We start from the raw sequence: 26,231 nt of genomic DNA on the forward strand, positions 1-26,231 counted from the left end.
TGGCCGCGTCTAGAGCTCACACCTTCCCAGTCACAGCACTCAAGACTAGAAGGACAAAGTGCTGCCACCGAGTTCTCTTATGGACCCTCTGCACCTCCATTCCTTCTGCATTGCCTCTTTATTGGCAGAACAGCCCACCAGGGCTCCCAGGTTGCCCTGCCTTCCTCCGAGAGGACAGCCGCTCCCTACTTTAAGGAATCAACTTTCATGCTGCATTAAGGCCTGTCAGGAAGGCACTTCACGCACACACCATGAGACCAGACACACACACCATGAAGAGCAGAGGGTTGTTCAAATCTGTACAGCCACCCCGCGGGATTTCCTTTGCGCTTTGGTCACCGTTAGTATTTGACTCAGCCATCTAGCTCTCCGCCAGCTTCCGCAGAGCTGTTCGGCAGTCGCTCTGTAACCAAAGCTGTTCTCCTTCTTGCAGTGTAGAAAGGTACTTGCTGGTCTCCAACAGAAGGGAAATCCTTGCCCGATGATTGCCATTTCCAGGCCCCTTGTTACCCTCCCATAGAGCACATGTGATTTTTTTGCTCTGGAGGGCATACGGCGGGACTCAAGCCCTCAGTAACAGGTACTGCTCTGACTCTGCTGAGCTCTGTGGAGTAAAGTCCTTACCAGGTGTTTGCGATCTCTCCTAAAAATGACTTCTTGGCTTATACTGCAAGAAGGAAGCCTTCAGTTGGTACAGTAGCAATCGTGTTGGGGAACAGGACCCAGAACTGGGGAGCGCCCTTTGGCGACTGTATGAACAGAGTCTACAGAAGCTTTCGTGTCACAAATACGGATGTGACACTGAACTGAACTCTTAAAGAAAAGTAGCTTTGCCACTTTGCCCCAATTCTCCCTAACCTAGGCAAGGAGGATAGGAAATTGGTTACAGGCTTGTCCAGAAGGAAACAAAGTTGAAGCGTGTCAACAGTCGCTGGGACCAGGACAGGTGATTTTGGTGGGCGAGCCATGAGGGCTGCGCCGGGTGGGCAGGGGCAGCACCCATTGCCAGGAGATGGCAGCAGCGGCACCAACTGGGCCGTGCAGGCCACACTCCTGGGGACAGGGACAGAGGCCCAGAGACAGAGGGGTTTTGGGGGTGGGTGTGAACTTCCCCCGGGGAAACTGAGCAAGATGTGGTGCCAGCAAGGCACGAAGCAGAGGGCCATGGCGCTGGGCAGCCGGCCCAGGCCAGCCCGCAAGGAGGGATGTCTGGGGAAGGTGCTGCCTACACGCAGGGAGAAGAGAACCCTCTGTGCCCAGCCCCTAATGCTGCCCCTCCAGAAAGGGAGAGGAGGAGGAAGCCGACAAACGAGTGTGGGATATCCCAGTGCAGAGACTAACAGCTCTCCTTGTTGTGCGGGGGGCGGGGTGTGGATCAGGGCCAGCACTTGAGGACGGTGCACGGCTGGTCCTGCAGCAGCGTCCAGGCTGGCTGTAGGGAGTTTGGGTCCACCGTTGCAATCGGGAATGGTCTCGCATGCGGTCGGGCCCAGGGATGCTGGAGCAGCTGCAGCCCTCAGCTCTGGGAAACCGCAGGAGGGCCCTGGTGCTGCCTGGCTACCAGTGGTGGGGCTGCTGGTCTCTGGTGCCAGAAAGCCATGGGGCAGCCCCACTGCTGCCTGGCTGGAGGTGCAGCTCTCGTCACTCGGTGCTGGTGTGTGACTGCTGTTACAGTGTCTTCTGGGCCGGCGAGGGAGTTTGGGCCCGACGTTGCCATCGGGAATGGTCTGGCACCCGCTGGGGCCCAGGGTAGCTGGAGCGGCGGCTGCTCTCAGGCACTGGGCAGCCGTAGGAGTGCCCCAATGCCACCTGGCTACCAGTGGCGGGGCTGCTGGTCTCAGGTGCCGTGGAGGTGACTGGCTGGAGGTGGTGGCGCCGTTAAGCACCAAGCTGGCACTGGAGGCTGTAAGGGGAAGCTGGAAGGTCAAGGGCACGGCTCCACCAGACCTGGGGCAGGATAGGCCAGTGCGGTGCCTCCAGGCCTCCTGGAGCAGAGAGGCCAGATCTGGCAAGCCCAGCACGGGCAGCTGCTACCAGGCCTTGCCTGGCCCCTGGCCCCAGCCCAGGGGCACCCGCGTGCTTTGCCTCTTACCGGTGCCCAGTCCAGCACAGCTGTCGCACTCCCAGCTGGCCGTGCTGTTCCTCAGGTAGGAGCAGCGTTTGTGAGTGCCCTCAGCAGCGCAGGAGCAGCACAGGAGCAGTTGCCAGGGCCTGAGGAAGCAAACGGGTTCATGGCTGCGAGGACGAAGTGACCGTGGCACAGGATTGCGCGGCAGAGCTCTCGATCTTAGCCCTTCCCCTTTGAGAGACAGAGACCCCGTGCAGAGCCCTGGGGTGCAGCTTTGGCAACTTACCCCTCTTCCTCTGCCCGCTCCCTGCCTGCTGGACAAAGGCACTCACTGGCATCACAGCGTCTGTGCCTCTCATATAATTGTTCATAGGCACCGTTGTCTTCCCACGATAGTCCCCTTCTGGTGGAGGAAGGGAAAATTGATGAGCCCCTGCAGCTGGGCAAAAGGCAGGTGCAGGGCGTCCCTGCTCTTCTTTCCCTCCCTGCCGTGTTTCCAAGTCGTCCGTGAAGCTGAAGGCCAGACTCACAGTACAGTGGAGAGCCAGGACTGCTGGGAGAGGCCCTGGCATGGCATGGCACAGTGCTCGCACCCTCCTGCCTTGTGAGCTGGGAATAATAAAAACCAACCTCTTCGGGATTCGGATCCCCATGGTGAGCATTTCCATCAGAAAGCGATACTCATTTTGACAATGCGGGCAGCAGAAGCCGTAGAAGCCAGCATGACTGGCATGAACCTGGATGCATCCCCTGTGGAACCAGGCGTGTTTGCACGCTGGGCACACCATGGTGCCGAAGGACTTTCTGTCCCCCACAGGGTCCAGGCAGATGAGGCAGGTGGTGGTCTCCTCCGGAGCCGCCTCCACTGCCTGCTCTGGGCGGTGCTCCCAGCAGAAGGACCTGGGGGAAGAGGAAAGGGATGGGCGAGCTGTGGAGTGCTGGGTCCTACCCCAGTGGGAGCAAGGAGGGGAGAAGAGGCGTGAAGGAACCCCAGGCATTGCCCGGCTCTGGCTCTGCATGTGGCCGGCTGCTGGGATCTGCCACTGTGGATTCCTTTCTATCTTGGCTTACAGTGGCAGGCAAGTGACTGAAGGTGAGGAGCCTCCCCCATGCAGCCTGGCTGCCCTTACCTGTAGAGCCCAAAGAACTGGGTGATGCATCCACCCTCCACAGCACAGGGGAGATGGAAGCTGCGGTCGCAGCCCATCTCCCGGCAAGTGATGGTGGCCCCGCTGTCACCACAGACAAAGCAGTCCTGGAAAGAGCACAGCAGCCCCCATCAGCGGCAGCCTCAGGGCCTCCACAGCCCGACCCACACCTCCGGGCAGGGCGCAGGATGCGGCCGCTGCTGGGTCACACCCCGCAGATCCGCCTGGCGGTCAAGGCTCCTGTGCGGGAGCCTCTGTGGACCTGCTGGGAGCAAGACTTTTGTCCCAGAGCGGCTCGAAGGGATTTCTTTCTTGGGGTCTGGGCTAAGCTCCGGCAAACCTCTCCTGGCACAGATCTCCCTGTTCTTGTCAGGTCCTCACCTTCTGCGCTGCCCGGGCGATTGTGCGTTGAATATCCTCAGGCAGAAATCCCGCGAGTCCTACTTCCTTGACCCGTTGCTGAAAAAGCTCGTTGGCAAAATACTGCAGAAGAGAGAAGAGGAGAAATCTCTGCTGTCTGACTGCCTGTCGGAAAGCTGGAGGGAGCTCCAGAGGAACTCACCAGGCAAAACGCATGGGCACAGACTCCTTGCTTCTCCAGTTTGGGCCCACAGACGTCCGCGTCAGCCTCTGCCCGGAGACACAGCATGCATGCTGGAGGGGAGAGAGCAAATGCCAGCGGGAACGAGCACCTGTGCGTGGCCAGGGGCAGTGTCCCTGAGGATTGCTGCCAAGGGCCTGCTCCATCCCTGCCTAGCTGGCTGATGGGCAGGGCTGGAGGCCTTGGAGAGGAAGGGGCCGTTGCAGGCGTGGGGCTCTCAGCGGGTGCCCGGTGCCCAGCCTGGTCCCTGCTTGCTGAGGAAAGGAGGGGCCTTTTCCTGGGGCAGACGGGGAGCTCCTGCCTCCCCCTGCCACCGCTCTTGGCCCCATGCTGACCACCCTGACAACCCCTCTGCCAGGCTGTGCAAGGGATACTTTGCTCTCACCCTGCTCCATGGAGTCGGTGGCCTTCCGCTTCCTTGTGGACATGGCACACATCAACGGTGAGCGTTTGGAGAGTCCTTGTCCCAGCAGCGCTGGGGTGTCTCCTGCAAACGCTCCCCTGCTGGCTCTGAGGCAGAAGCAAGACGCGGGTGAGCTTGCAGCACAGGCCCAGAGCCCCAAGGTGGGGGGCCCCCCTCCTCCCTCGGCAGCCCTGCACAAGCCCTGTCACTCCCCTACCCTCTCCTCACCTCACCAGGTCACACTGACGCACGGCTGGTGCCCAGCGTTCCTTTATGTGGGCTTGGCCCCGCGGCTTACAGTGGCCGCTGTGACATCAGCACCGCTGGCCTGCGTGCGCCCCCAGTGCGGGCAGGGACGCCGTCGGCCACCTGCCACCCACTGTGAGATGGCCCCCGCCTCACAGGGCTGGGTGTGAAGTGCCAAGGCGGGGGGCCCGAGCCCTTGGCACCCACGTAACCGGGGCGGCTGCTCCTGCAGCAAGCGCAGAGTCAAATGCCAGGTCCCCTGGGGCAGTCGTCGCGTACGGCACTGTTGGCCAAACGGTGCTGTTCAGGCAGTGTGACTCCAAGGCTCCGGCCCTGGCCAAGGAAAATCTCTGCTCCTGTCCTCGGCGTGGGGAGCGCTGCCAGCAGGTCGCGGAAGGTGATCCTTCCCCTCTGTGCCGCACGGGTAAGGCTGCATCTGCAGTACCACGGCCGGTTCTGGGCTCCCTGGTACCGGGGAGAGAAGTGAGCCTTGAGCCTGGCCTGGGCTCACCCATCCCATCCACTCAGAAGTGGCGGGTGATCGGGGCACAGCACGGGAGCTCGGCATGGCGCCTAGTTGTCGCAGGTGGCCCAACGTCTTTCTCCTGAAGTAGTCCTTAGTGCTTTGGTGAGGTGGTGCCCCTGGAACAAAAAGCCGTGCGGGACCACGAGCTGGGGAGTCATGGCAGAAATGGCCTTTTTCCATGGCAATAAACTGCCTTTCAGAGTCGGTGGGGGCCTTTTTCCCTAGTGCGGTAGGAAGCTGCAAGTGGCTGTGGGGCAGCTTTGGAGGCGGTGGGTGGGAGCATTGATTTGTTGGAGGGTAGAAAGGCTCTACAGAGGGGTCTGGGCAGGCTGGATCGATGGGCCGAGGTTTGTCAAGCGTTGGAACAGGCTGCCCAGGGAAGTGGTTGAGGTGCCATCCCTGGAGGTATTGAAAAGACGTGTAGCCGTGGCACTTAGGGACGTGGTTTAGTGGTGGACTTGGCAGTGTTAGGTTACCAGTTGGACTCGGTGATCTTAAGGGTCTTTTCTAGCCTAAATGATTCTAGTTCCCATTCAATTATTGCTTCATCACCCTTTGATTACCCTTTGATTTTCATTCAATCATCGATTAATTACCGTTTGAGCGTTGCTGAAAACCCTTTTTGTTAACCCCACGACAAACGACTTCTCTGAATAATGCACCTGCGACACCAGGACGAAAACCAGACGGTGTCTCAGGCACAACCAGAGTAGGAAAAAAGGAATGCGAAATCCAGTGTTGGAGCATCCGCCTCCGAAATGCAACTCAGGGCCGAGACAGAAAGCAGAAAGCCCCAGAAGCCCTTCTACAATAGTAGCTGGCTGACACTGCTGAGAGTGACTAGAGGCTTCCCAGGCTGCCTCCTTCAGCTCCTGCTTTTCAAGTGTCCTCAGCCATCCCCTTCTACCAGCCACCTTCCAAGCCAAATTCTGGTGCTCAGCGTTTCCTCCTCCCCAGGCTTTCTGAGATTTTGCTCGGCCTTCTGACGCCAGGGCATTACAGAGCTCCGTTGGCTAGATGCCAAGAGAGGTGAACGGTGCCAGGGAGCAAGCACCTCCGTTCAGAGCGAGGTTCTGCATGACCCTCTGAGCTCTTTGGCCAGCTCCCTTTGAGCCCCATTGCTCAGGAGCGCCTCGGAGCTCACATCGCAATCCCCCTGAAGAGTGCTGCCTGCTCTGGCCGCGTCTAGAGCTCACACCTTCCCAGTCACAGCACTCAAGACTAGAAGGACAAAGTGCTGCCACCGAGTTCTCTTATGGACCCTCTGCACCTCCATTCCTTCTGCATTGCCTCTTTATTGGCAGAACAGCCCACCAGGGCTCCCAGGTTGCCCTGCCTTCCTCCGAGAGGACAGCCGCTCCCTACTTTAAGGAATCAACTTTCATGCTGCATTAAGGCCTGTCAGGAAGGCACTTCACGCACACACCATGAGACCAGACACACACACCATGAAGAGCAGAGGGTTGTTCAAATCTGTACAGCCACCCCGCGGGATTTCCTTTGCGCTTTGGTCACCGTTAGTCTTTGACTCAGCCTTCTAGCTCTCCGCCAGCTTCCACAGAGCTGTTCGGCAGTCGCTCTGTAACCAAAGCTGTTCTCCTTCTTGCAGTGTAGAAAGGTACTTGCTGGTCTCCAACAGAAGGGAAATCCTTGCCCGATGATTGCCATTTCCAGGCCCCTTGTTACCCTCCCATAGAGCACATGTGATTTTTTTGCTCTGGAGGGCATACGGCAGGACTCAAGCCCTCAGTAACAGGTACTGCTCTGACTCTGCTGAGCTCTGTGGAGTAAAGTCCTTACCAGGTGTTTGCGATCTCTCCTAAAAATGACTTCTTGGCTTATACTGCAAGAAGGAAGCCTTCAGTTGGTACAGTAGCAATCGTGTTGGGGAACAGGACCCAGAACTGGGGAGCGCCCTTTGGCGACTGTATGAACAGAGTCTACAGAAGCTTTCGTGTCACAAATACGGATGTGACACTGAACTGAACTCTTAAAGAAAAGTAGCTTTGCCACTTTGCCCCAATTCTCCCTAACCTAGGCAAGGAGGATAGGAAATTGGTTACAGGCTTGTCCAGAAGGAAACAAAGTTGAAGCGTGTCAACAGTCGCTGGGACCAGGACAGGTGATTTTGGTGGGCGAGCCATGAGGGCTGCGCCGGGTGGGCAGGGGCAGCACCCATTGCCAGGAGATGGCAGCAGCGGCACCAACTGGGCCGTGCAGGCCACACTCCTGGGGACAGGGACAGAGGCCCAGAGACAGAGGGGTTTTGGGGGTGGGTGTGAACTTCCCCCGGGGAAACTGAGCAAGATGTGGTGCCAGCAAGGCACGAAGCAGAGGGCCACGGCGCTGGGCAGCCGGCCCAGGCCAGCCCGCAAGGAGGGATGTCTGGGGAAGGTGCTGCCTACACGCAGGGAGAAGAGAACCCTCTGTGCCCAGCCCCTAATGCTGCCCCTCCAGAAAGGGAGAGGAGGAGGAAGCCGACAAACGAGTGTGGGATATCCCAGTGCAGAGACTAACAGCTCTCCTTGTTGTGCGGGGGGCGGGGTGTGGATCAGGGCCAGCACTTGAGGACGGTGCACGGCTGGTCCTGCAGCAGCGTCCAGGCTGGCTGTAGGGAGTTTGGGTCCACCGTTGCAATCGGGAATGGTCTCGCATGCGGTCGGGCCCAGGGATGCTGGAGCAGCTGCTGCCCTCAGCTCTGGGGAACCGCAGGAGGGCCCTGGTGCTGCCTGGCTACCAGTGGTGGGGCTGCTGGTCTCTGGTGCCAGAAAGCCATGGGGCAGCCCCACTGCTGCCTGGCTGGAGGTGCAGCTCTCGTCACTCGGTGCTGGCGTGTGACTGCTGTTACAGTGTCTTCTGGGCCGGTGAGGGAGTTTGGGCCCGACGTTGCCATCGGGAATGGTCTGGCACCCGCTGGGGCCCAGGGTAGCTGGAGCGGCGGCTGCTCTCAGGCACTGGGCAGCCGTAGGAGTGCCCCAATGCCACCTGGCTACCAGTGGCGGGGCTGCTGGTCTCAGGTGCCGTGGAGGTGACTGGCTGGAGGTGGTGGCGCCGTTAAGCACCAAGCTGGCACTGGAGGCTGTAAGGGGAAGCTGGAAGGTCAAGGGCACGGCTCCACCAGACCTGGGGCAGGATAGGCCAGTGCGGTGCCTCCAGGCCTCCTGGAGCAGAGAGGCCAGATCTGGCAAGCCCAGCACAGGCAGCTGCTACCAGGCCTTGCCTGGCCCCTGGCCCCAGCCCAGGGGCACCCGCGTGCTTTGCCTCTTACCGGTGCCCAGTCCAGCACAGCTGTCGCACTCCCAGCTGGCCGTGCTGTTCCTCAGGTAGGAGCAGCGTTTGTGAGTGCCCTCAGCAGCGCAGGAGCAGCACAGGAGCAGTTGCCAGGGCCTGAGGAAGCAAACGGGTTCATGGCTGCGAGGACGAAGTGACCGTGGCACAGGATTGCGCGGCAGAGCTCTCGATCTTAGCCCTTCCCCTTTGAGAGACAGAGACCCCGTGCAGAGCCCTGGGGTGCAGCTTTGGCAACTTACCCCTCTTCCTCTGCCCGCTCCCTGCCTGCTGGACAAAGGCACTCACTGGCATCACAGCGTCTGTGCCTCTCATATAATTGTTCATAGGCACCGTTGTCTTCCCACGATAGTCCCCTTCTGGTGGAGGAAGGGAAAATTGATGAGCCCCTGCAGCTGGGCAAAAGGCAGGTGCAGGGCGTCCCTGCTCTTCTTTCCCTCCCTGCCGTGTTTCCAAGTCGTCCGTGAAGCTGAAGGCCAGACTCACAGTACAGTGGAGAGCCAGGACTGCTGGGAGAGGCCCTGGCATGGCATGGCACAGTGCTCGCACCCTCCTGCCTTGTGAGCTGGGAATAATAAAAACCAACCTCTTCGGGATTCGGATCCCCATGGTGAGCATTTCCATCAGAAAGCGATACTCATTTTGACAATGCGGGCAGCAGAAGCCGTAGAAGCCAGCATGACTGGCATGAACCTGGATGCATCCCCTGTGGAACCAGGCGTGTTTGCACGCTGGGCACACCATGGTGCCGAAGGACTTTCTGTCCCCCACAGAGTCCAGGCAGATGAGGCAGGTGGTGGTCTCCTCCGGAGCCGCCTCCACTGCCTGCTCTGGGCGGTGCTCCCAGCAGAAGGACCTGGGGGAAGAGGAAAGGCATGGGCGAGCTGTGGAGTGCTGGGTCCTACCCCAGTGGGAGCAAGGAGGGGAGAAGAGGCGTGAAGGAACCCCAGGCATTGCCCGGCTCTGGCTCTGCATGTGGCCGGCTGCTGGGATCTGCCACTGTGGATTCCTTTCTATCTTGGCTTACAGTGGCAGGCAAGTGACTGAAGGTGAGGAGCCTCCCCCATGCAGCCTGGCTGCCCTTACCTGTAGAGCCCAAAGAACTGGGTGATGCATCCACCCTCCACAGCACAGGGGAGATGGAAGCTGCGGTCGCAGCCCATCTCCCGGCAAGTGATGGTGGCCCCGCTGTCACCACAGACAAAGCAGTCCTGGAAAGAGCACAGCAGCCCCCATCAGCGGCAGCCTCAGGGCCTCCACAGCCCGACCCACACCTCCGGGCAGGGCGCAGGATGCGGCCGCTGCTGGGTCACACCCCGCAGATCCGCCTGGCGGTCAAGGCTCCTGTGCGGGAGCCTCTGTGGACCTGCTGGGAGCAAGACTTTTGTCCCAGAGCGGCTCGAAGGGATTTCTTTCTTGGGGTCTGGGCTAAGCTCCGGCAAACCTCTCCTGGCACAAATCTCCCTGTTCTTGTCAGGTCCTCACCTTCTGCGCTGCCCGGGCGATTGTGCGTTGAATATCCTCAGGCAGAAATCCCGCGAGTCCTACTTCCTTGACCCGTTGCTGAAAAAGCTCGTTGGCAAAATACTGCAGAAGAGAGAAGAGGAGAAATCTCTGCTGTCTGACTGCCTGTCGGAAAGCTGGAGGGAGCTCCAGAGGAACTCACCAGGCAAAACGCATGGGCACAGACTCCTTGCTTCTCCAGTTTGGGCCCACAGACGTCCGCGTCAGCCTCTGCCCGGAGACACAGCATGCATGCTGGAGGGGAGAGAGCAAATGCCAGCGGGAACGAGCACCTGTGCGTGGCCAGGGGCAGTGTCCCTGAGGATTGCTGCCAAGGGCCTGCTCCATCCCTGCCTAGCTGGCTGATGGGCAGGGCTGGAGGCCTTGGAGAGGAAGGGGCCGTTGCAGGCGTGGGGCTCTCAGCGGGTGCCCGGTGCCCAGCCTGGTCCCTGCTTGCTGAGGAAAGGAGGGGCCTTTTCCTGGGGCAGACGGGGAGCTCCTGCCTCCCCCTGCCACCGCTCTTGGCCCCATGCTGACCACCCTGACAACCCCTCTGCCAGGCTGTGCAAGGGATACTTTGCTCTCACCCTGCTCCATGGAGTCGGTGGCCTTCCGCTTCCTTGTGGACATGGCACACATCAACGGTGAGCGTTTGGAGAGTCCTTGTCCCAGCAGCGCTGGGGTGTCTCCTGCAAACGCTCCCCTGCTGGCTCTGAGGCAGAAGCAAGACGCGGGTGAGCTTGCAGCACAGGCCCAGAGCCCCAAGGTGGGGGGCCCCCCTCCTCCCTCGGCAGCCCTGCGCAAGCCCTGTCACTCCCCTACCCTCTCCTCACCTCACCAGGTCACACTGACGCACGGCTGGTGCCCAGCGTTCCTTTATGTGGGCTTGGCCCCGCGGCTTACAGTGGCCACTGTGACATCAGCACCGCTGGCCTGCGTGCGCCCCCAGTGCGGGCAGGGACGCCGTCGGCCACCTGCCACGCACTGTGAGATGGCCCCCGCCTCACAGGGCTGGGTGTGAAGTGCCAAGGCGGGGGGCCCGAGCCCTCGGCACCCACGTAACCGGGGCGGCTGCTCCTGCAGCAAGCGCAGAGTCAAATGCCAGGTCCCCTGGGGCAGTCGTCGCGTACGGCACTGTTGGCCAAACGGTGCTGTTCAGGCAGTGTGACTCCAAGGCTCCGGCCCTGGCCAAGGAAAATCTCTGCTCCTGTCCCCGGCGTGGGGAGCGCTGCCAGCAGGTCGCGGAAGGTGATCCTTCCCCTCTGTGCCGCACGGGTAAGGCTGCATCTGCAGTACCACGGCCGGTTCTGGGCTCCCTGGTACCGGGGAGAGAAGTGAGCCTTGAGCCTAGCCTGGGCTCACCCATCCCATCCACTCAGAAGTGGCGGGTGGTCGGGGCACAGCACGGGAGCTCGGCATGGCGCCTAAGTGTCGCAGGTGGCCCAACGTCTTTCTCCTGAAGTAGTCCTTAGTGCTTTGGTGAGGTGGTGCCCCTGGAACAAAAAGCCTTGCGGGACCACGAGCTGGGGAGTCATGGCAGAAATGGCCTTTTTCCATGGCAATAAACTGCCTTTCAGAGTCGGTGGGGGCCTTTTTCCCTAGTGCGGTAGAAAGCTGCAAGTGGCTGTGGGGCAGCTTTGGAGGCGGTGGGTGGGAGCATTGATTTGTTGGAGGGTAGAAAGGCTCTACAGAGGGGTCTGGGCAGGCTGGATCGATGGGCCGAGGTTTGTCAAGCGTTGGAACAGGCTGCCCAGGGAAGTGGTTGAGGTGCCATCCCTGGAGGTATTGAAAAGACGTGTAGCCGTGGCACTTAGGGACGTGGTTTAGTGGTGGACTTGGCAGTGTTAGGTTACCAGTTGGACTCGGTGATCTTAAGGGTCTTTTCTAGCCTAAATGATTCTAGTTCCCATTCAATTATTGCTTCATCACCCTTTGATTACCCTTTGATTTTCATTCAATCATCGATTAATTACCGTTTGAGCGTTGCTGAAAACCCTTTTTGTTAACCCCACGACAAACGACTTCTCTGAATAATGCACCTGCGACACCAGGACGAAAACCAGACGGTGTCTCAGGCACAACCAGAGTAGGAAAAAAGGAATGCGAAATCCAGTGTTGGAGCATCCGCCTCCGAAATGCAACTCAGGGCCGAGACAGAAAGCAGAAAGCCCCAGAAGCCCTTCTACAATAGTAGCTGGCTGACACTGCTGAGAGTGACTAGAGGCTTCCCAGGCTGCCTCCTTCAGCTCCTGCTTTTCAAGTGTCCTCAGCCATCCCCTTCTACCAGCCACCTTCCAAGCCAAATTCTGGTGCTCAGCGTTTCCTCCTCCCCAGGCTTTCTGAGATTTTGCTCGGCCTTCTGACGCCAGGGCATTACAGAGCTCCGTTGGCTAGATGCCAAGAGAGGTGAACGGTGCCAGGGAGCAAGCACCTCCGTTCAGAGCGAGGTTGTGCATGACCCTCTGAGCTCTTTGGCCAGCTCCCTTTGAGCCCCATTGCTCAGGAGCGCCTCGGAGCTCACATCGCAATCCCCCTGAAGAGTGCTGCCTGCTCTGGCCGCGTCTAGAGCTCACACCTTCCCAGTCACAGCACTCAAGACTAGAAGGACAAAGTGCTGCCACCGAGTTCTCTTATGGACCCTCTGCACCTCCATTCCTTCTGCATTGCCTCTTTATTGGCAGAACAGCCCACCAGGGCTCCCAGGTTGCCCTGCCTTCCTCCGAGAGGACAGCCGCTCCCTACTTTAAGGAATCAACTTTCATGCTGCATTAAGGCCTGTCAGGAAGGCACTTCACGCACACACCATGAGACCAGACACACACACCATGAAGAGCAGAGGGTTGTTCAAATCTGTACAGCCACCCCGCGGGATTTCCTTTGCGCTTTGGTCACCGTTAGTATTTGACTCAGCCATCTAGCTCTCCGCCAGCTTCCGCAGAGCTGTTCGGCAGTCGCTCTGTAACCAAAGCTGTTCTCCTTCTTGCAGTGTAGAAAGGTACTTGCTGGTCTCCAACAGAAGGGAAATCCTTGCCCGATGATTGCCATTTCCAGGCCCCTTGTTACCCTCCCATAGAGCACATGTGATTTTTTTGCTCTGGAGGGCATACGGCGGGACTCAAGCCCTCAGTAACAGGTACTGCTCTGACTCTGCTGAGCTCTGTGGAGTAAAGTCCTTACCAGGTGTTTGCGATCTCTCCTAAAAATGACTTCTTGGCTTATACTGCAAGAAGGAAGCCTTCAGTTGGTACAGTAGCAATCGTGTTGGGGAACAGGACCCAGAACTGGGGAGCGCCCTTTGGCGACTGTATGAACAGAGTCTACAGAAGCTTTCGTGTCACAAATACGGATGTGACACTGAACTGAACTCTTAAAGAAAAGTAGCTTTGCCACTTTGCCCCAATTCTCCCTAACCTAGGCAAGGAGGATAGGAAATTGGTTACAGGCTTGTCCAGAAGGAAACAAAGTTGAAGCGTGTCAACAGTCGCTGGGACCAGGACAGGTGATTTTGGTGGGCGAGCCATGAGGGCTGCGCCGGGTGGGCAGGGGCAGCACCCATTGCCAGGAGATGGCAGCAGCGGCACCAACTGGGCCGTGCAGGCCACACTCCTGGGGACAGGGACAGAGGCCCAGAGACAGAGGGGTTTTGGGGGTGGGTGTGAACTTCCCCCGGGGAAACTGAGCAAGATGTGGTGCCAGCAAGGCACGAAGCAGAGGGCCACGGCGCTGGGCAGCCGGCCCAGGCCAGCCCGCAAGGAGGGATGTCTGGGGAAGGTGCTGCCTACACGCAGGGAGAAGAGAACCCTCTGTGCCCAGCCCCTAATGCTGCCCCTCCAGAAAGGGAGAGGAGGAGGAAGCCGACAAACGAGTGTGGGATATCCCAGTGCAGAGACTAACAGCTCTCCTTGTTGTGCGGGGGGCGGGGTGTGGATCAGGGCCAGCACTTGAGGACGGTGCACGGCTGGTCCTGCAGCAGCATCCAGGCTGGCTGTAGGGAGTTTGGGTCCACCGTTGCAATCGGGAATGGTCTCGCATGCGGTCGGGCCCAGGGATGCTGGAGCAGCTGCAGCCCTCAGCTCTGGGAAACCGCGGGAGGGCCCTGGTGCTGCCTGGCTACCAGTGGTGGGGCTGCTGGTCTCTGGTGCCAGAAAGCCATGGGGCAGCCCCACTGCTGCCTGGCTGGAGGTGCAGCTCTCGTCACTCGGTGCTGGTGTGTGACTGCTGTTACAGTGTCTTCTGGGCCGGCGAGGGAGTTTGGGCCCGACGTTGCCATCGGGAATGGTCTGGCACCCGCTGGGGCCCAGGGTAGCTGGAGCGGCGGCTGCTCTCAGGCACTGGGCAGCCGTAGGAGTGCCCCAATGCCACCTGGCTACCAGTGGCGGGGCTGCTGGTCTCAGGTGCCGTGGAGGTGACTGGCTGGAGGTGGTGGCGCCGTTAAGCACCAAGCTGGCACTGGAGGCTGTAAGGGGAAGCTGGAAGGTCAAGGGCACGGCTCCACCAGACCTGGGGCAGGATAGGCCAGTGCGGTGCCTCCAGGCCTCCTGGAGCAGAGAGGCCAGATCTGGCAAGCCCAGCACGGGCAGCTGCTACCAGGCCTTGCCTGGCCCCTGGCCCCAGCCCAGGGGCACCCGCGTGCTTTGCCTCTTACCGGTGCCCAGTCCAGCACAGCTGTCGCACTCCCAGCTGGCCGTGCTGTTCCTCAGGTAGGAGCAGCGTTTGTGAGTGCCCTCAGCAGCGCAGGAGCAGCACAGGAGCAGTTGCCAGGGCCTGAGGAAGCAAACGGGTTCATGGCTGCGAGGACGAAGTGACCGTGGCACAGGATTGCGCGGCAGAGCTCTCGATCTTAGCCCTTCCCCTTTGAGAGACAGAGACCCCGTGCAGAGCCCTGGGGTGCAGCTTTGGCAACTTACCCCTCTTCCTCTGCCCGCTCCCTGCCTGCTGGACAAAGGCACTCACTGGCATCACAGCGTCTGTGCCTCTCATATAATTGTTCATAGGCACCGTTGTCTTCCCACGATAGTCCCCTTCTGGTGGAGGAAGGGAAAATTGATGAGCCCCTGCAGCTGGGCAAAAGGCAGGTGCAGGGCGTCCCTGCTCTTCTTTCCCTCCCTGCCGTGTTTCCAAGTCCTCCGTGAAGCTGAAGGCCAGACTCACAGTACAGTGGAGAGCCAGGACTGCTGGGACAGGCCCTGGCATGGCATGGCACAGTGCTCGCACCCTCCTGCCTTGTGAGCTGGGAATAATAAAAACCAACCTCTTCGGGATTCGGATCCCCATGGTGAGCATTTCCATCAGAAAGCGATACTCATTTTGACAATGCGGGCAGCAGAAGCCGTAGAAGCCAGCATGACTGGCATGAACCTGGATGCATCCCCTGTGGAACCAGGCGTGTTTGCACGCTGGGCACACCATGGTGCCGAAGGACTTTCTGTCCCCCACAGGGTCCAGGCAGATGAGGCAGGTGGTGGTCTCCTCCGGAGCCGCCTCCACTGCCTGCTCTGGGCGGTGCTCCCAGCAGAAGGACCTGGGGGAAGAGGAAAGGCATGGGCGAGCTGTGGAGTGCTGGGTCCTACCCCAGTGGGAGCAAGGAGGGGAGAAGAGGCGTGAAGGAACCCCAGGCATTGCCCGGCTCTGGCTCTGCATGTGGCCGGCTGCTGGGATCTGCCACTGTGGATTCCTTTCTATCTTGGCTTACAGTGGCAGGCAAGTGACTGAAGGTGAGGAGCCTCCCCCATGCAGCCTGGCTGCCCTTACCTGTAGAGCCCAAAGAACTGGGTGATGCATCCACCCTCCACAGCACAGGGGAGATGGAAGCTGCGGTCGCAGCCCATCTCCCGGCAAGTGATGGTGGCCCCGCTGTCACCACAGACAAAGCAGTCCTGGAAAGAGCACAGCAGCCCCCATCAGCGGCAGCCTCAGGGCCTCCACAGCCCGACCCACACCTCCGGGCAGGGCGCAGGATGCGGCCGCTGCTGGGTCACACCCCGCAGATCCGCCTGGCGGTCAAGGCTCCTGTGCGGGAGCCTCTGTGGACCTGCTGGGAGCAAGACTTTTGTCCCAGAGCGGCTCGAAGGGATTTCTTTCTTGGGGTCTGGGCTAAGCTCCGGCAAACCTCTCCTGGCACAAATCTCCCTGTTCTTGTCAGGTCCTCACCTTCTGCGCTGCCTGGGCGATTGTGCGTTGAATATCCTCAGGCAGAAATCCCGCGAGTCCTACTTCCTTGACCCGTTGCTGAAAAAGCTCGTTGGCAAAATACTGCAGAAGAGAGAAGAGGAGAAATCTCTGCTGTCTGACTGCCTGTCGGAAAGCTGGAGGGAGCTCCAGAGGAACTCACCAGGCAAAACGCATGGGCACAGACTCCTTGCTTCTCCAGTTTGGGCCCACAGACGTCCGCGTCAGCCTCTGCCCGGAGACACAGCATGCATGCTGGAGGGGAGAGAGCAAATGCCAGCGGGAACGAGCACCTGTGCGTGGCCAGGGGCAGTGTCCCTGAGGATTGCTGCCAAGGGCCTGCTCCATCCCTGCCTAGCTGGCTGATGGGCAGGGCTGGAGGCCTTGGAGAGGAAGGGGCCGTTGCAGGCGTGGGGCTCTCAGCGGGTGCCCGGTGCCCAGCCTGGTCCCTGCTTGCTGAGGAAAGGAGGGGCCTTTTCCTGGGGCAGACGGGGAGCTCCTGCCTCCCCCCTGCCACCGCTCTTGGCCCCATGCTGACCACCCTGACAACCCCTCTGCCAGGCTGTGCAAGGGATACTTTGCTCTCACCCTGCTCCATGGAGTCGGTGGCCTTCCGCTTCCTTGTGGACATGGCACACATCAACGGTGAGCGTTTGGAGAGTCCTTGTCCCAGCAGCGCTGGGGTGTCTCCTGCAAACGCTCCCCTGCTGGCTCTGAGGCAGAAGCAAGACGCGGGTGAGCTTGCAGCACAGGCCCAGAGCCCCAAGGTGGGGGGCCCCCCTCCTCCCTCGGCAGCCCTGCGCAAGCCCTGTCACTCCCCTACCCTCTCCTCACCTCACCAGGTCACACTGACGCACGGCTGGTGCCCAGCGTTCCTTTATGTGGGCTTGGCCCCGCGGCTTACAGTGGCCACTGTGACATCAGCACCGCTGGCCTGCGTGCGCCCCCAGTGCGGGCAGGGACGCCATCGGCCACCTGCCACCCACTGTGAGATGGCCCCCGCCTCACAGGGCTGGGTGTGAAGTGCCAAGGCGGGGGGCCCGAGCCCTCGGCACCCACGTAACCGGGGCGGCTGCTCCTGCAGCAAGCGCAGAGTCAAATGCCAGGTCCCCTGGGGCAGCCGTCGCGTACGGCACTGTTGGCCAAATGGTGCTGTTCAGGCAGTGTGACTCCAAGGCTCCGGCCCTGGCCAAGGAAAATCTCTGCTCCTGTCCCCGGCGTGGGGAGCGCTGCCAGCAGGTCGTGGAAGGTGATCCTTCCCCTCTGTGCCGCACGGGTAAGGCTGCATCTGCAGTACCACGGCCGGTTCTGGGCTCCCTGGTACCGGGGAGAGAAGTGAGCCTTGAGCCTGGCCTGGGCTCACCCATCCCATCCACTCAGAAGTGGCGGGTGGTCGGGGCACAGCACGGGAGCTCGGCATGGCGCCTAAGTGTCGCAGGTGGCCCAACGTCTTTCTCCTGAAGTAGTCCTTAGTGCTTTGGTGAGGTGGTGCCCCTGGAACAAAAAGCCTTGCGGGACCACGAGCTGGGGAGTCATGGCAGAAATGGCCTTTTTCCATGGCAATAAACTGCCTTTCAGAGTCGGTGGGGGCCTTTTTCCCTAGTGCGGTAGGAAGCTGCAAGTGGCTGTGGGGCAGCTTTGGAGGCGGTGGGTGGGAGCATTGATTTGTTGGAGGGTAGAAAGGCTCTACAGAGGGGTCTGGGCAGGCTGGATCGATGGGCCGAGGTTTGTCAAGCGTTGGAACAGGCTGCCCAGGGAAGTGGTTGAGGTGCCATCCCTGGAGGTATTGAAAAGACGTGTAGCCGTGGCACTTAGGGACGTGGTTTAGTGGTGGACTTGGCAGTGTTAGGTTACCAGTTGGACTCGGTGATCTTAAGGGTCTTTTCTAGCCTAAATGATTCTAGTTCCCATTCAATTATTGCTTCATCACCCTTTGATTACCATTTGATTTTCATTCAATCATCGATTAATTACCGTTTGAGCGTTGCTGAAAACCCTTTTTGTTAACCCCACGACAAACGACTTCTCTGAATAATGCACCTGCGACACCAGGACGAAAACCAGACGGTGTCTCAGGCACAACCAGAGTAGGAAAAAAGGAATGCGAAATCCAGTGTTGGAGCATCCGCCTCCGAAATGCAACTCAGGGCCGAGACAGAAAGCAGAAAGCCCCAGAAGCCCTTCTACAATAGTAGCTGGCTGACACTGCTGAGAGTGACTAGAGGCTTCCCAGGCTGCCTCCTTCAGCTCCTGCTTTTCAAGTGTCCTCAGCCATCCCCTTCTACCAGCCACCTTCCAAGCCAAATTCTGGTGCTCAGCGTTTCCTCCTCCCCAGGCTTTCTGAGATTTTGCTCGGCCTTCTGACGCCAGGGCATTACAGAGCTCCGTTGGCTAGATGCCAAGAGAGGTGAACGGTGCCAGGGAGCAAGCACCTCCGTTCAGAGCGAGGTTGTGCATGACCCTCTGAGCTCTTTGGCCAGCTCCCTTTGAGCCCCATTGCTCAGGAGCGCCTCGGAGCTCACATCGCAATCCCCCTGAAGAGTGCTGCCTGCTCTGGCCGCGTCTAGAGCTCACACCTTCCCAGTCACAGCACTCAAGACTAGAAGGACAAAGTGCTGCCACCGAGTTCTCTTATGGACCCTCTGCACCTCCATTCCTTCTGCATTGCCTCTTTATTGGCAGAACAGCCCACCAGGGCTCCCAGGTTGCCCTGCCTTCCTCCGAGAGGACAGCCGCTCCCTACTTTAAGGAATCAACTTTCATGCTGCATTAAGGCCTGTCAGGAAGGCACTTCACGCACACACCATGAGACCAGACACACACACCATGAAGAGCAGAGGGTTGTTCAAATCTGTACAGCCACCCCGCGGGATTTCCTTTGCGCTTTGGTCACCGTTAGTATTTGACTCAGCCATCTAGCTCTCCGCCAGCTTCCGCAGAGCTGTTCGGCAGTCGCTCTGTAACCAAAGCTGTTCTCCTTCTTGCAGTGTAGAAAGGTACTTGCTGGTCTCCAACAGAAGGGAAATCCTTGCCCGATGATTGCCATTTCCAGGCCCCTTGTTACCCTCCCATAGAGCACATGTGATTTTTTTGCTCTGGAGGGCATACGGCGGGACTCAAGCCCTCAGTAACAGGTACTGCTCTGACTCTGCTGAGCTCTGTGGAGTAAAGTCCTTACCAGGTGTTTGCGATCTCTCCTAAAAATGACTTCTTGGCTTATACTGCAAGAAGGAAGCCTTCAGTTGGTACAGTAGCAATCGTGTTGGGGAACAGGACCCAGAACTGGGGAGCGCCCTTTGGCGACTGTATGAACAGAGTCTACAGAAGCTTTCGTGTCACAAATACGGATGTGACACTGAACTGAACTCTTAAAGAAAAGTAGCTTTGCCACTTTGCCCCAATTCTCCCTAACCTAGGCAAGGAGGATAGGAAATTGGTTACAGGCTTGTCCAGAAGGAAACAAAGTTGAAGCGTGTCAACAATCGCTGGGACCAGGACAGGTGATTTTGGTGGGCGAGCCATGAGGGCTGCGCCGGGTGGGCAGGGGCAGCACCCATTGCCAGGAGATGGCAGCAGCGGCACCAACTGGGCCGTGCAGGCCACACTCCTGGGGACAGGGACAGAGGCCCAGAGACAGAGGGGTTTTGGGGGTGGGTGTGAACTTCCCCCGGGGAAACTGAGCAAGATGTGGTGCCAGCAAGGCACGAAGCAGAGGGCCACGGCGCTGGGCAGCCGGCCCAGGCCAGCCCGCAAGGAGGGATGTCTGGGGAAGGTGCTGCCTACACGCAGGGAGAAGAGAACCCTCTGTGCCCAGCCCCTAATGCTGCCCCTCCAGAAAGGGAGAGGAGGAGGAAGCCGACAAACGAGTGTGGGATATCCCAGTGCAGAGACTAACAGCTCTCCTTGTTGTGCGGGGGGCGGGGTGTGGATCAGGGCCAGCACTTGAGGACGGTGCACGGCTGGTCCTGCAGCAGCGTCCAGGCTGGCTGTAGGGAGTTTGGGTCCACCGTTGCAATCGGGAATGGTCTCGCATGCGGTCGGGCCCAGGGATGCTGGAGCAGCTGCAGCCCTCAGCTCTGGGAAACCGCAGGAGGGCCCTGGTGCTGCCTGGCTACCAGTGGTGGGGCTGCTGGTCTCTGGTGCCAGAAAGCCATGGGGCAGCCCCACTGCTGCCTGGCTGGAGGTGCAGCTCTCGTCACTCGGTGCTGGCGTGTGACTGCTGTTACAGTGTCTTCTGGGCCGGCGAGGGAGTTTGGGCCCGACGTTGCCATCGGGAATGGTCTGGCACCCGCTGGGGCCCAGGGTAGCTGGAGCGGCGGCTGCTCTCAGGCACTGGGCAGCCGTAGGAGTGCCCCAATGCCACCTGGCTACCAGTGGCGGGGCTGCTGGTCTCAGGTGCCGTGGAGGTGACTGGCTGGAGGTGGTGGCGCCGTTAAGCACCAAGCTGGCACTGGAGGCTGTAAGGGGAAGCTGGAAGGTCAAGGGCACGGCTCCACCAGACCTGGGGCAGGATAGGCCAGTGCGGTGCCTCCAGGCCTCCTGGAGCAGAGAGGCCAGATCTGGCAAGCCCAGCACGGGCAGCTGCTACCAGGCCTTGCCTGGCCCCTGGCCCCAGCCCAGGGGCACCCGCGTGCTTTGCCTCTTACCGGTGCCCAGTCCAGCACAGCTGTCGCACTCCCAGCTGGCCGTGCTGTTCCTCAGGTAGGAGCAGCGTTTGTGAGTGCCCTCAGCAGCGCAGGAGCAGCACAGGAGCAGTTGCCAGGGCCTGAGGAAGCAAACGGGTTCATGGCTGCGAGGACGAAGTGACCGTGGCACAGGATTGCGCGGCAGAGCTCTCGATCTTAGCCCTTCCCCTTTGAGAGACAGAGACCCCGTGCAGAGCCCTGGGGTGCAGCTTTGGCAACTTACCCCTCTTCCTCTGCCCGCTCCCTGCCTGCTGGACAAAGGCACTCACTGGCATCACAGCGTCTGTGCCTCTCATATAATTGTTCATAGGCACCGTTGTCTTCCCACGATAGTCCCCTTCTGGTGGAGGAAGGGAAAATTGATGAGCCCCTGCAGCTGGGCAAAAGGCAGGTGCAGGGCGTCCCTGCTCTTCTTTCCCTCCCTGCCGTGTTTCCAAGTCCTCCGTGAAGCTGAAGGCCAGACTCACAGTACAGTGGAGAGCCAGGACTGCTGGGACAGGCCCTGGCATGGCATGGCACAGTGCTCGCACCCTCCTGCCTTGTGAGCTGGGAATAATAAAAACCAACCTCTTCGGGATTCGGATCCCCATGGTGAGCATTTCCATCAGAAAGCGATACTCATTTTGACAATGCGGGCAGCAGAAGCCGTAGAAGCCAGCATGACTGGCATGAACCTGGATGCATCCCCTGTGGAACCAGGCGTGTTTGCACGCTGGGCACACCATGGTGCCGAAGGACTTTCTGTCCCCCACAGGGTCCAGGCAGATGAGGCAGGTGGTGGTCTCCTCCGGAGCCGCCTCCACTGCCTGCTCTGGGCGGTGCTCCCAGCAGAAGGACCTGGGGGAAGAGGAAAGGGATGGGCGAGCTGTGGAGTGCTGGGTCCTACCCCAGTGGGAGCAAGGAGGGGAGAAGAGGCGTGAAGGAACCCCAGGCATTGCCCGGCTCTGGCTCTGCATGTGGCCGGCTGCTGGGATCTGCCACTGTGGATTCCTTTCTATCTTGGCTTACAGTGGCAGGCAAGTGACTGAAGGTGAGGAGCCTCCCCCATGCAGCCTGGCTGCCCTTACCTGTAGAGCCCAAAGAACTGGGTGATGCATCCACCCTCCACAGCACAGGGGAGATGGAAGCTGCGGTCGCAGCCCATCTCCCGGCAAGTGATGGTGGCCCCGCTGTCACCACAGACAAAGCAGTCCTGGAAAGAGCACAGCAGCCCCCATCAGCGGCAGCCTCAGGGCCTCCACAGCCCGACCCACACCTCCGGGCAGGGCGCAGGATGCGGCCGCTGCTGGGTCACACCCCGCAGATCCGCCTGGCGGTCAAGGCTCCTGTGCGGGAGCCTCTGTGGACCTGCTGGGAGCAAGACTTTTGTCCCAGAGCGGCTCGAAGGGATTTCTTTCTTGGGGTCTGGGCTAAGCTCCGGCAAACCTCTCCTGGCACAAATCTCCCTGTTCTTGTCAGGTCCTCACCTTCTGCGCTGCCCGGGCGATTGTGCGTTGAATATCCTCAGGCAGAAATCCCGCGAGTCCTACTTCCTTGACCCGTTGCTGAAAAAGCTCGTTGGCAAAATACTGCAGAAGAGAGAAGAGGAGAAATCTCTGCTGTCTGACTGCCTGTCGGAAAGCTGGAGGGAGCTCCAGAGGAACTCACCAGGCAAAACGCATGGGCACAGACTCCTTGCTTCTCCAGTTTGGGCCCACAGACGTCCGCGTCAGCCTCTGCCCGGAGACACAGCATGCATGCTGGAGGGGAGAGAGCAAATGCCAGCGGGAACGAGCACCTGTGCGTGGCCAGGGGCAGTGTCCCTGAGGATTGCTGCCAAGGGCCTGCTCCATCCCTGCCTAGCTGGCTGATGGGCAGGGCTGGAGGCCTTGGAGAGGAAGGGGCCGTTGCAGGCGTGGGGCTCTCAGCGGGTGCCCGGTGCCCAGCCTGGTCCCTGCTTGCTGAGGAAAGGAGGGGCCTTTTCCTGGGGCAGACGGGGAGCTCCTGCCTCCCCCTGCCACCGCTCTTGGCCCCATGCTGACCACCCTGACAACCCCTCTGCCAGGCTATGCAAGGGATACTTTGCTCTCACCCTGCTCCATGGAGTCGGTGGCCTTCCGCTTCCTTGTGGACATGGCACACATCAACGGTGAGCGTTTGGAGAGTCCTTGTCCCAGCAGCGCTGGGGTGTCTCCTGCAAACGCTCCCCTGCTGGCTCTGAGGCAGAAGCAAGACGCGGGTGAGCTTGCAGCACAGGCCCAGAGCCCCAAGGTGGGGGGCCCCCCTCCTCCCTCGGCAGCCCTGCGCAAGCCCTGTCACTCCCCTACCCTCTCCTCACCTCACCAGGTCACACTGACGCACGGCTGGTGCCCAGCGTTCCTTTATGTGGGCTTGGCCCCGCGGCTTACAGTGGCCACTGTGACATCAGCACCGCTGGCCTGCGTGCGCCCCCAGTGCGGGCAGGGACGCCGTCGGCCACCTGCCACCCACTGTGAGATGGCCCCCGCCTCACAGGGCTGGGTGTGAAGTGCCAAGGCGGGGGGCCCGAGCCCTCGGCACCCACGTAACCGGGGCGGCTGCTCCTGCAGCAAGCGCAGAGTCAAATGCCAGGTCCCCTGGGGCAGCCGTCGCGTACGGCACTGTTGGCCAAATGGTGCTGTTCAGGCAGTGTGACTCCAAGGCTCCGGCCCTGGCCAAGGAAAATCTCTGCTCCTGTCCCCGGCGTGGGGAGCGCTGCCAGCAGGTCGTGGAAGGTGATCCTTCCCCTCTGTGCCGCACGGGTAAGGCTGCATCTGCAGTACCACGGCCGGTTCTGGGCTCCCTGGTACCGGGGAGAGAAGTGAGCCTTGAGCCTAGCCTGGGCTCACCCATCCCATCCACTCAGAAGTGGCGGGTGGTCGGGGCACAGCACGGGAGCTCGGCATGGCGCCTAAGTGTCGCAGGTGGCCCAACGTCTTTCTCCTGAAGTAGTCCTTAGTGCTTTGGTGAGGTGGTGCCCCTGGAACAAAAAGCCTTGCGGGACCACGAGCTGGGGAGTCATGGCAGAAATGGCCTTTTTCCATGGCAATAAACTGCCTTTCAGAGTCGGTGGGGGCCTTTTTCCCTAGTGCGGTAGGAAGCTGCAAGTGGCTGTGGGGCAGCTTTGGAGGCGGTGGGTGGGAGCATTGATTTGTTGGAGGGTAGAAAGGCTCTACAGAGGGGTCTGGGCAGGCTGGATCGATGGGCCGAGGTTTGTCAAGCGTTGGAACAGGCTGCCCAGGGAAGTGGTTGAGGTGCCATCCCTGGAGGTATTGAAAAGACGTGTAGCCGTGGCACTTAGGGACGTGGTTTAGTGGTGGACTCGGCAGTGTTAGGTTACCAGTTGGACTCGGTGATCTTAAGGGTCTTTTCTAGCCTAAATGATTCTAGTTCCCATTCAATTATTGCTTCATCACCCTTTGATTACCCTTTGATTTTCATTCAATCATCGATTAATTACCGTTTGAGCGTTGCTGAAAACCCTTTTTGTTAACCCCACGACAAACGACTTCTCTGAATAATGCACCTGCGACACCAGGACGAAAACCAGACGGTGTCTCAGGCACAACCAGAGTAGGAAAAAAGGAATGCGAAATCCAGTGTTGGAGCATCCGCCTCCGAAATGCAACTCAGGGCCGAGACAGAAAGCAGAAAGCCCCAGAAGCCCTTCTACAATAGTAGCTGGCTGACACTGCTGAGAGTGACTAGAGGCTTCCCAGGCTGCCTCCTTCAGCTCCTGCTTTTCAAGTGTCCTCAGCCATCCCCTTCTACCAGCCACCTTCCAAGCCAAATTCTGGTGCTCAGCGTTTCCTCCTCCCCAGGCTTTCTGAGATTTTGCTCGGCCTTCTGACGCCAGGGCATTACAGAGCTCCGTTGGCTAGATGCCAAGAGAGGTGAACGGTGCCAGGGAGCAAGCACCTCCGTTCAGAGCGAGGTTCTGCATGACCCTCTGAGCTCTTTGGCCAGCTCCCTTTGAGCCCCATTGCTCAGGAGCGCCTCGGAGCTCACATCGCAATCCCCCTGAAGAGTGCTGCCTGCTCTGGCCGCGTCTAGAGCTCACACCTTCCCAGTCACAGCACTCAAGACTAGAAGGACAAAGTGCTGCCACCGAGTTCTCTTATGGACCCTCTGCACCTCCATTCCTTCTGCATTGCCTCTTTATTGGCAGAACAGCCCACCAGGGCTCCCAGGTTGCCCTGCCTTCCTCCGAGAGGACAGCCGCTCCCTACTTTAAGGAATCAACTTTCATGCTGCATTAAGGCCTGTCAGGAAGGCACTTCACGCACACACCATGAGACCAGACACACACACCATGAAGAGCAGAGGGTTGTTCAAATCTGTACAGCCACCCCGCGGGATTTCCTTTGCGCTTTGGTCACCGTTAGTATTTGACTCAGCCATCTAGCTCTCCGCCAGCTTCCGCAGAGCTGTTCGGCAGTCGCTCTGTAACCAAAGCTGTTCTCCTTCTTGCAGTGTAGAAAGGTACTTGCTGGTCTCCAACAGAAGGGAAATCCTTGCCCGATGATTGCCATTTCCAGGCCCCTTGTTACCCTCCCATAGAGCACATGTGATTTTTTTGCTCTGGAGGGCATACGGCGGGACTCAAGCCCTCAGTAACAGGTACTGCTCTGACTCTGCTGAGCTCTGTGGAGTAAAGTCCTTACCAGGTGTTTGCGATCTCTCCTAAAAATGACTTCTTGGCTTATACTGCAAGAAGGAAGCCTTCAGTTGGTACAGTAGCAATCGTGTTGGGGAACAGGACCCAGAACTGGGGAGCGCCCTTTGGCGACTGTATGAACAGAGTCTACAGAAGCTTTCGTGTCACAAATACGGATGTGACACTGAACTGAACTCTTAAAGAAAAGTAGCTTTGCCACTTTGCCCCAATTCTCCCTAACCTAGGCAAGGAGGATAGGAAATTGGTTACAGGCTTGTCCAGAAGGAAACAAAGTTGAAGCGTGTCAACAATCGCTGGGACCAGGACAGGTGATTTTGGTGGGCGAGCCATGAGGGCTGCGCCGGGTGGGCAGGGGCAGCACCCATTGCCAGGAGATGGCAGCAGCGGCACCAACTGGGCCGTGCAGGCCACACTCCTGGGGACAGGGACAGAGGCCCAGAGACAGAGGGGTTTTGGGGGTGGGTGTGAACTTCCCCCGGGGAAACTGAGCAAGATGTGGTGCCAGCAAGGCACGAAGCAGAGGGCCACGGCGCTGGGCAGCCGGCCCAGGCCAGCCCGCAAGGAGGGATGTCTGGGGAAGGTGCTGCCTACACGCAGGGAGAAGAGAACCCTCTGTGCGCAGCCCCTAATGCTGCCCGTCCAGAAAGGGAGAGGAGGAGGAAGCCGACAAACGAGTGTGGGATATCCCAGTGCAGAGACTAACAGCTCTCCTTGTTGTGCGGGGGGCGGGGTGTGGATCAGGGCCAGCACTTGAGGACGGTGCACGGCTGGTCCTGCAGCAGCGTCCAGGCTGGCTGTAGGGAGTTTGGGTCCACCGTTGCAATCGGGAATGGTCTCGCATGCGGTCGGGCCCAGGGATGCTGGAGCAGCTGCAGCCCTCAGCTCTGGGAAACCGCAGGAGGGCCCTGGTGCTGCCTGGC

The 26,231-nt window shown here is 59.6% G+C and overlaps 3 protein-coding genes across 3 annotated transcripts; all 3 read right to left on the bottom strand.

Moving 5' to 3' along the window:
• Nucleotides 1-921: 921 nt before the first annotated feature.
• Nucleotides 922-4,245, bottom strand: LOC142058291 (E3 ubiquitin-protein ligase PHF7-like). Its single transcript, XM_075095451.1, has 9 exons — nucleotides 4,203-4,245; nucleotides 3,779-3,870; nucleotides 3,598-3,699; nucleotides 3,199-3,323; nucleotides 2,699-2,968; nucleotides 2,355-2,468; nucleotides 2,093-2,211; nucleotides 1,818-1,903; nucleotides 922-1,053 (listed from the first exon to the last, which is right to left on the bottom strand). Exons 1-9 carry the CDS (start codon nucleotides 4,243-4,245, stop codon nucleotides 922-924), a joined length of 1,083 nt encoding a protein of 360 aa, XP_074951552.1.
• Nucleotides 4,246-8,198: 3,953 nt separating this feature from the next.
• Nucleotides 8,199-11,202, bottom strand: LOC142058292 (E3 ubiquitin-protein ligase PHF7-like). The gene is made up of 9 exons (XM_075095452.1): nucleotides 11,146-11,202; nucleotides 10,769-10,860; nucleotides 10,371-10,495; nucleotides 9,947-10,038; nucleotides 9,766-9,867; nucleotides 9,367-9,512; nucleotides 8,867-9,136; nucleotides 8,523-8,636; nucleotides 8,199-8,379 (listed from the first exon to the last, which is right to left on the bottom strand). The coding sequence occupies exons 1-9, from the start codon at nucleotides 11,200-11,202 to the stop codon at nucleotides 8,199-8,201; spliced, it is 1,179 nt and encodes a 392-aa protein (XP_074951553.1).
• Nucleotides 11,203-20,383: 9,181 nt separating this feature from the next.
• On the bottom strand, nucleotides 20,384-23,539 carry LOC142058293 (E3 ubiquitin-protein ligase PHF7-like). Its single transcript, XM_075095453.1, has 10 exons — nucleotides 23,483-23,539; nucleotides 23,106-23,197; nucleotides 22,708-22,832; nucleotides 22,284-22,375; nucleotides 22,103-22,204; nucleotides 21,704-21,828; nucleotides 21,204-21,473; nucleotides 20,860-20,973; nucleotides 20,598-20,716; nucleotides 20,384-20,490 (listed from the first exon to the last, which is right to left on the bottom strand). Exons 1-10 carry the CDS (start codon nucleotides 23,537-23,539, stop codon nucleotides 20,384-20,386), a joined length of 1,203 nt encoding a protein of 400 aa, XP_074951554.1.
• Between the last annotated feature and the right edge of the window lie 2,692 nt (nucleotides 23,540-26,231).

Source organism: Phalacrocorax aristotelis, chromosome 6 (assembly GCF_949628215.1).
Source record: "Phalacrocorax aristotelis chromosome 6, bGulAri2.1, whole genome shotgun sequence".
NCBI classification, from domain to species: domain Eukaryota; kingdom Metazoa; phylum Chordata; class Aves; order Suliformes; family Phalacrocoracidae; genus Phalacrocorax; species Phalacrocorax aristotelis.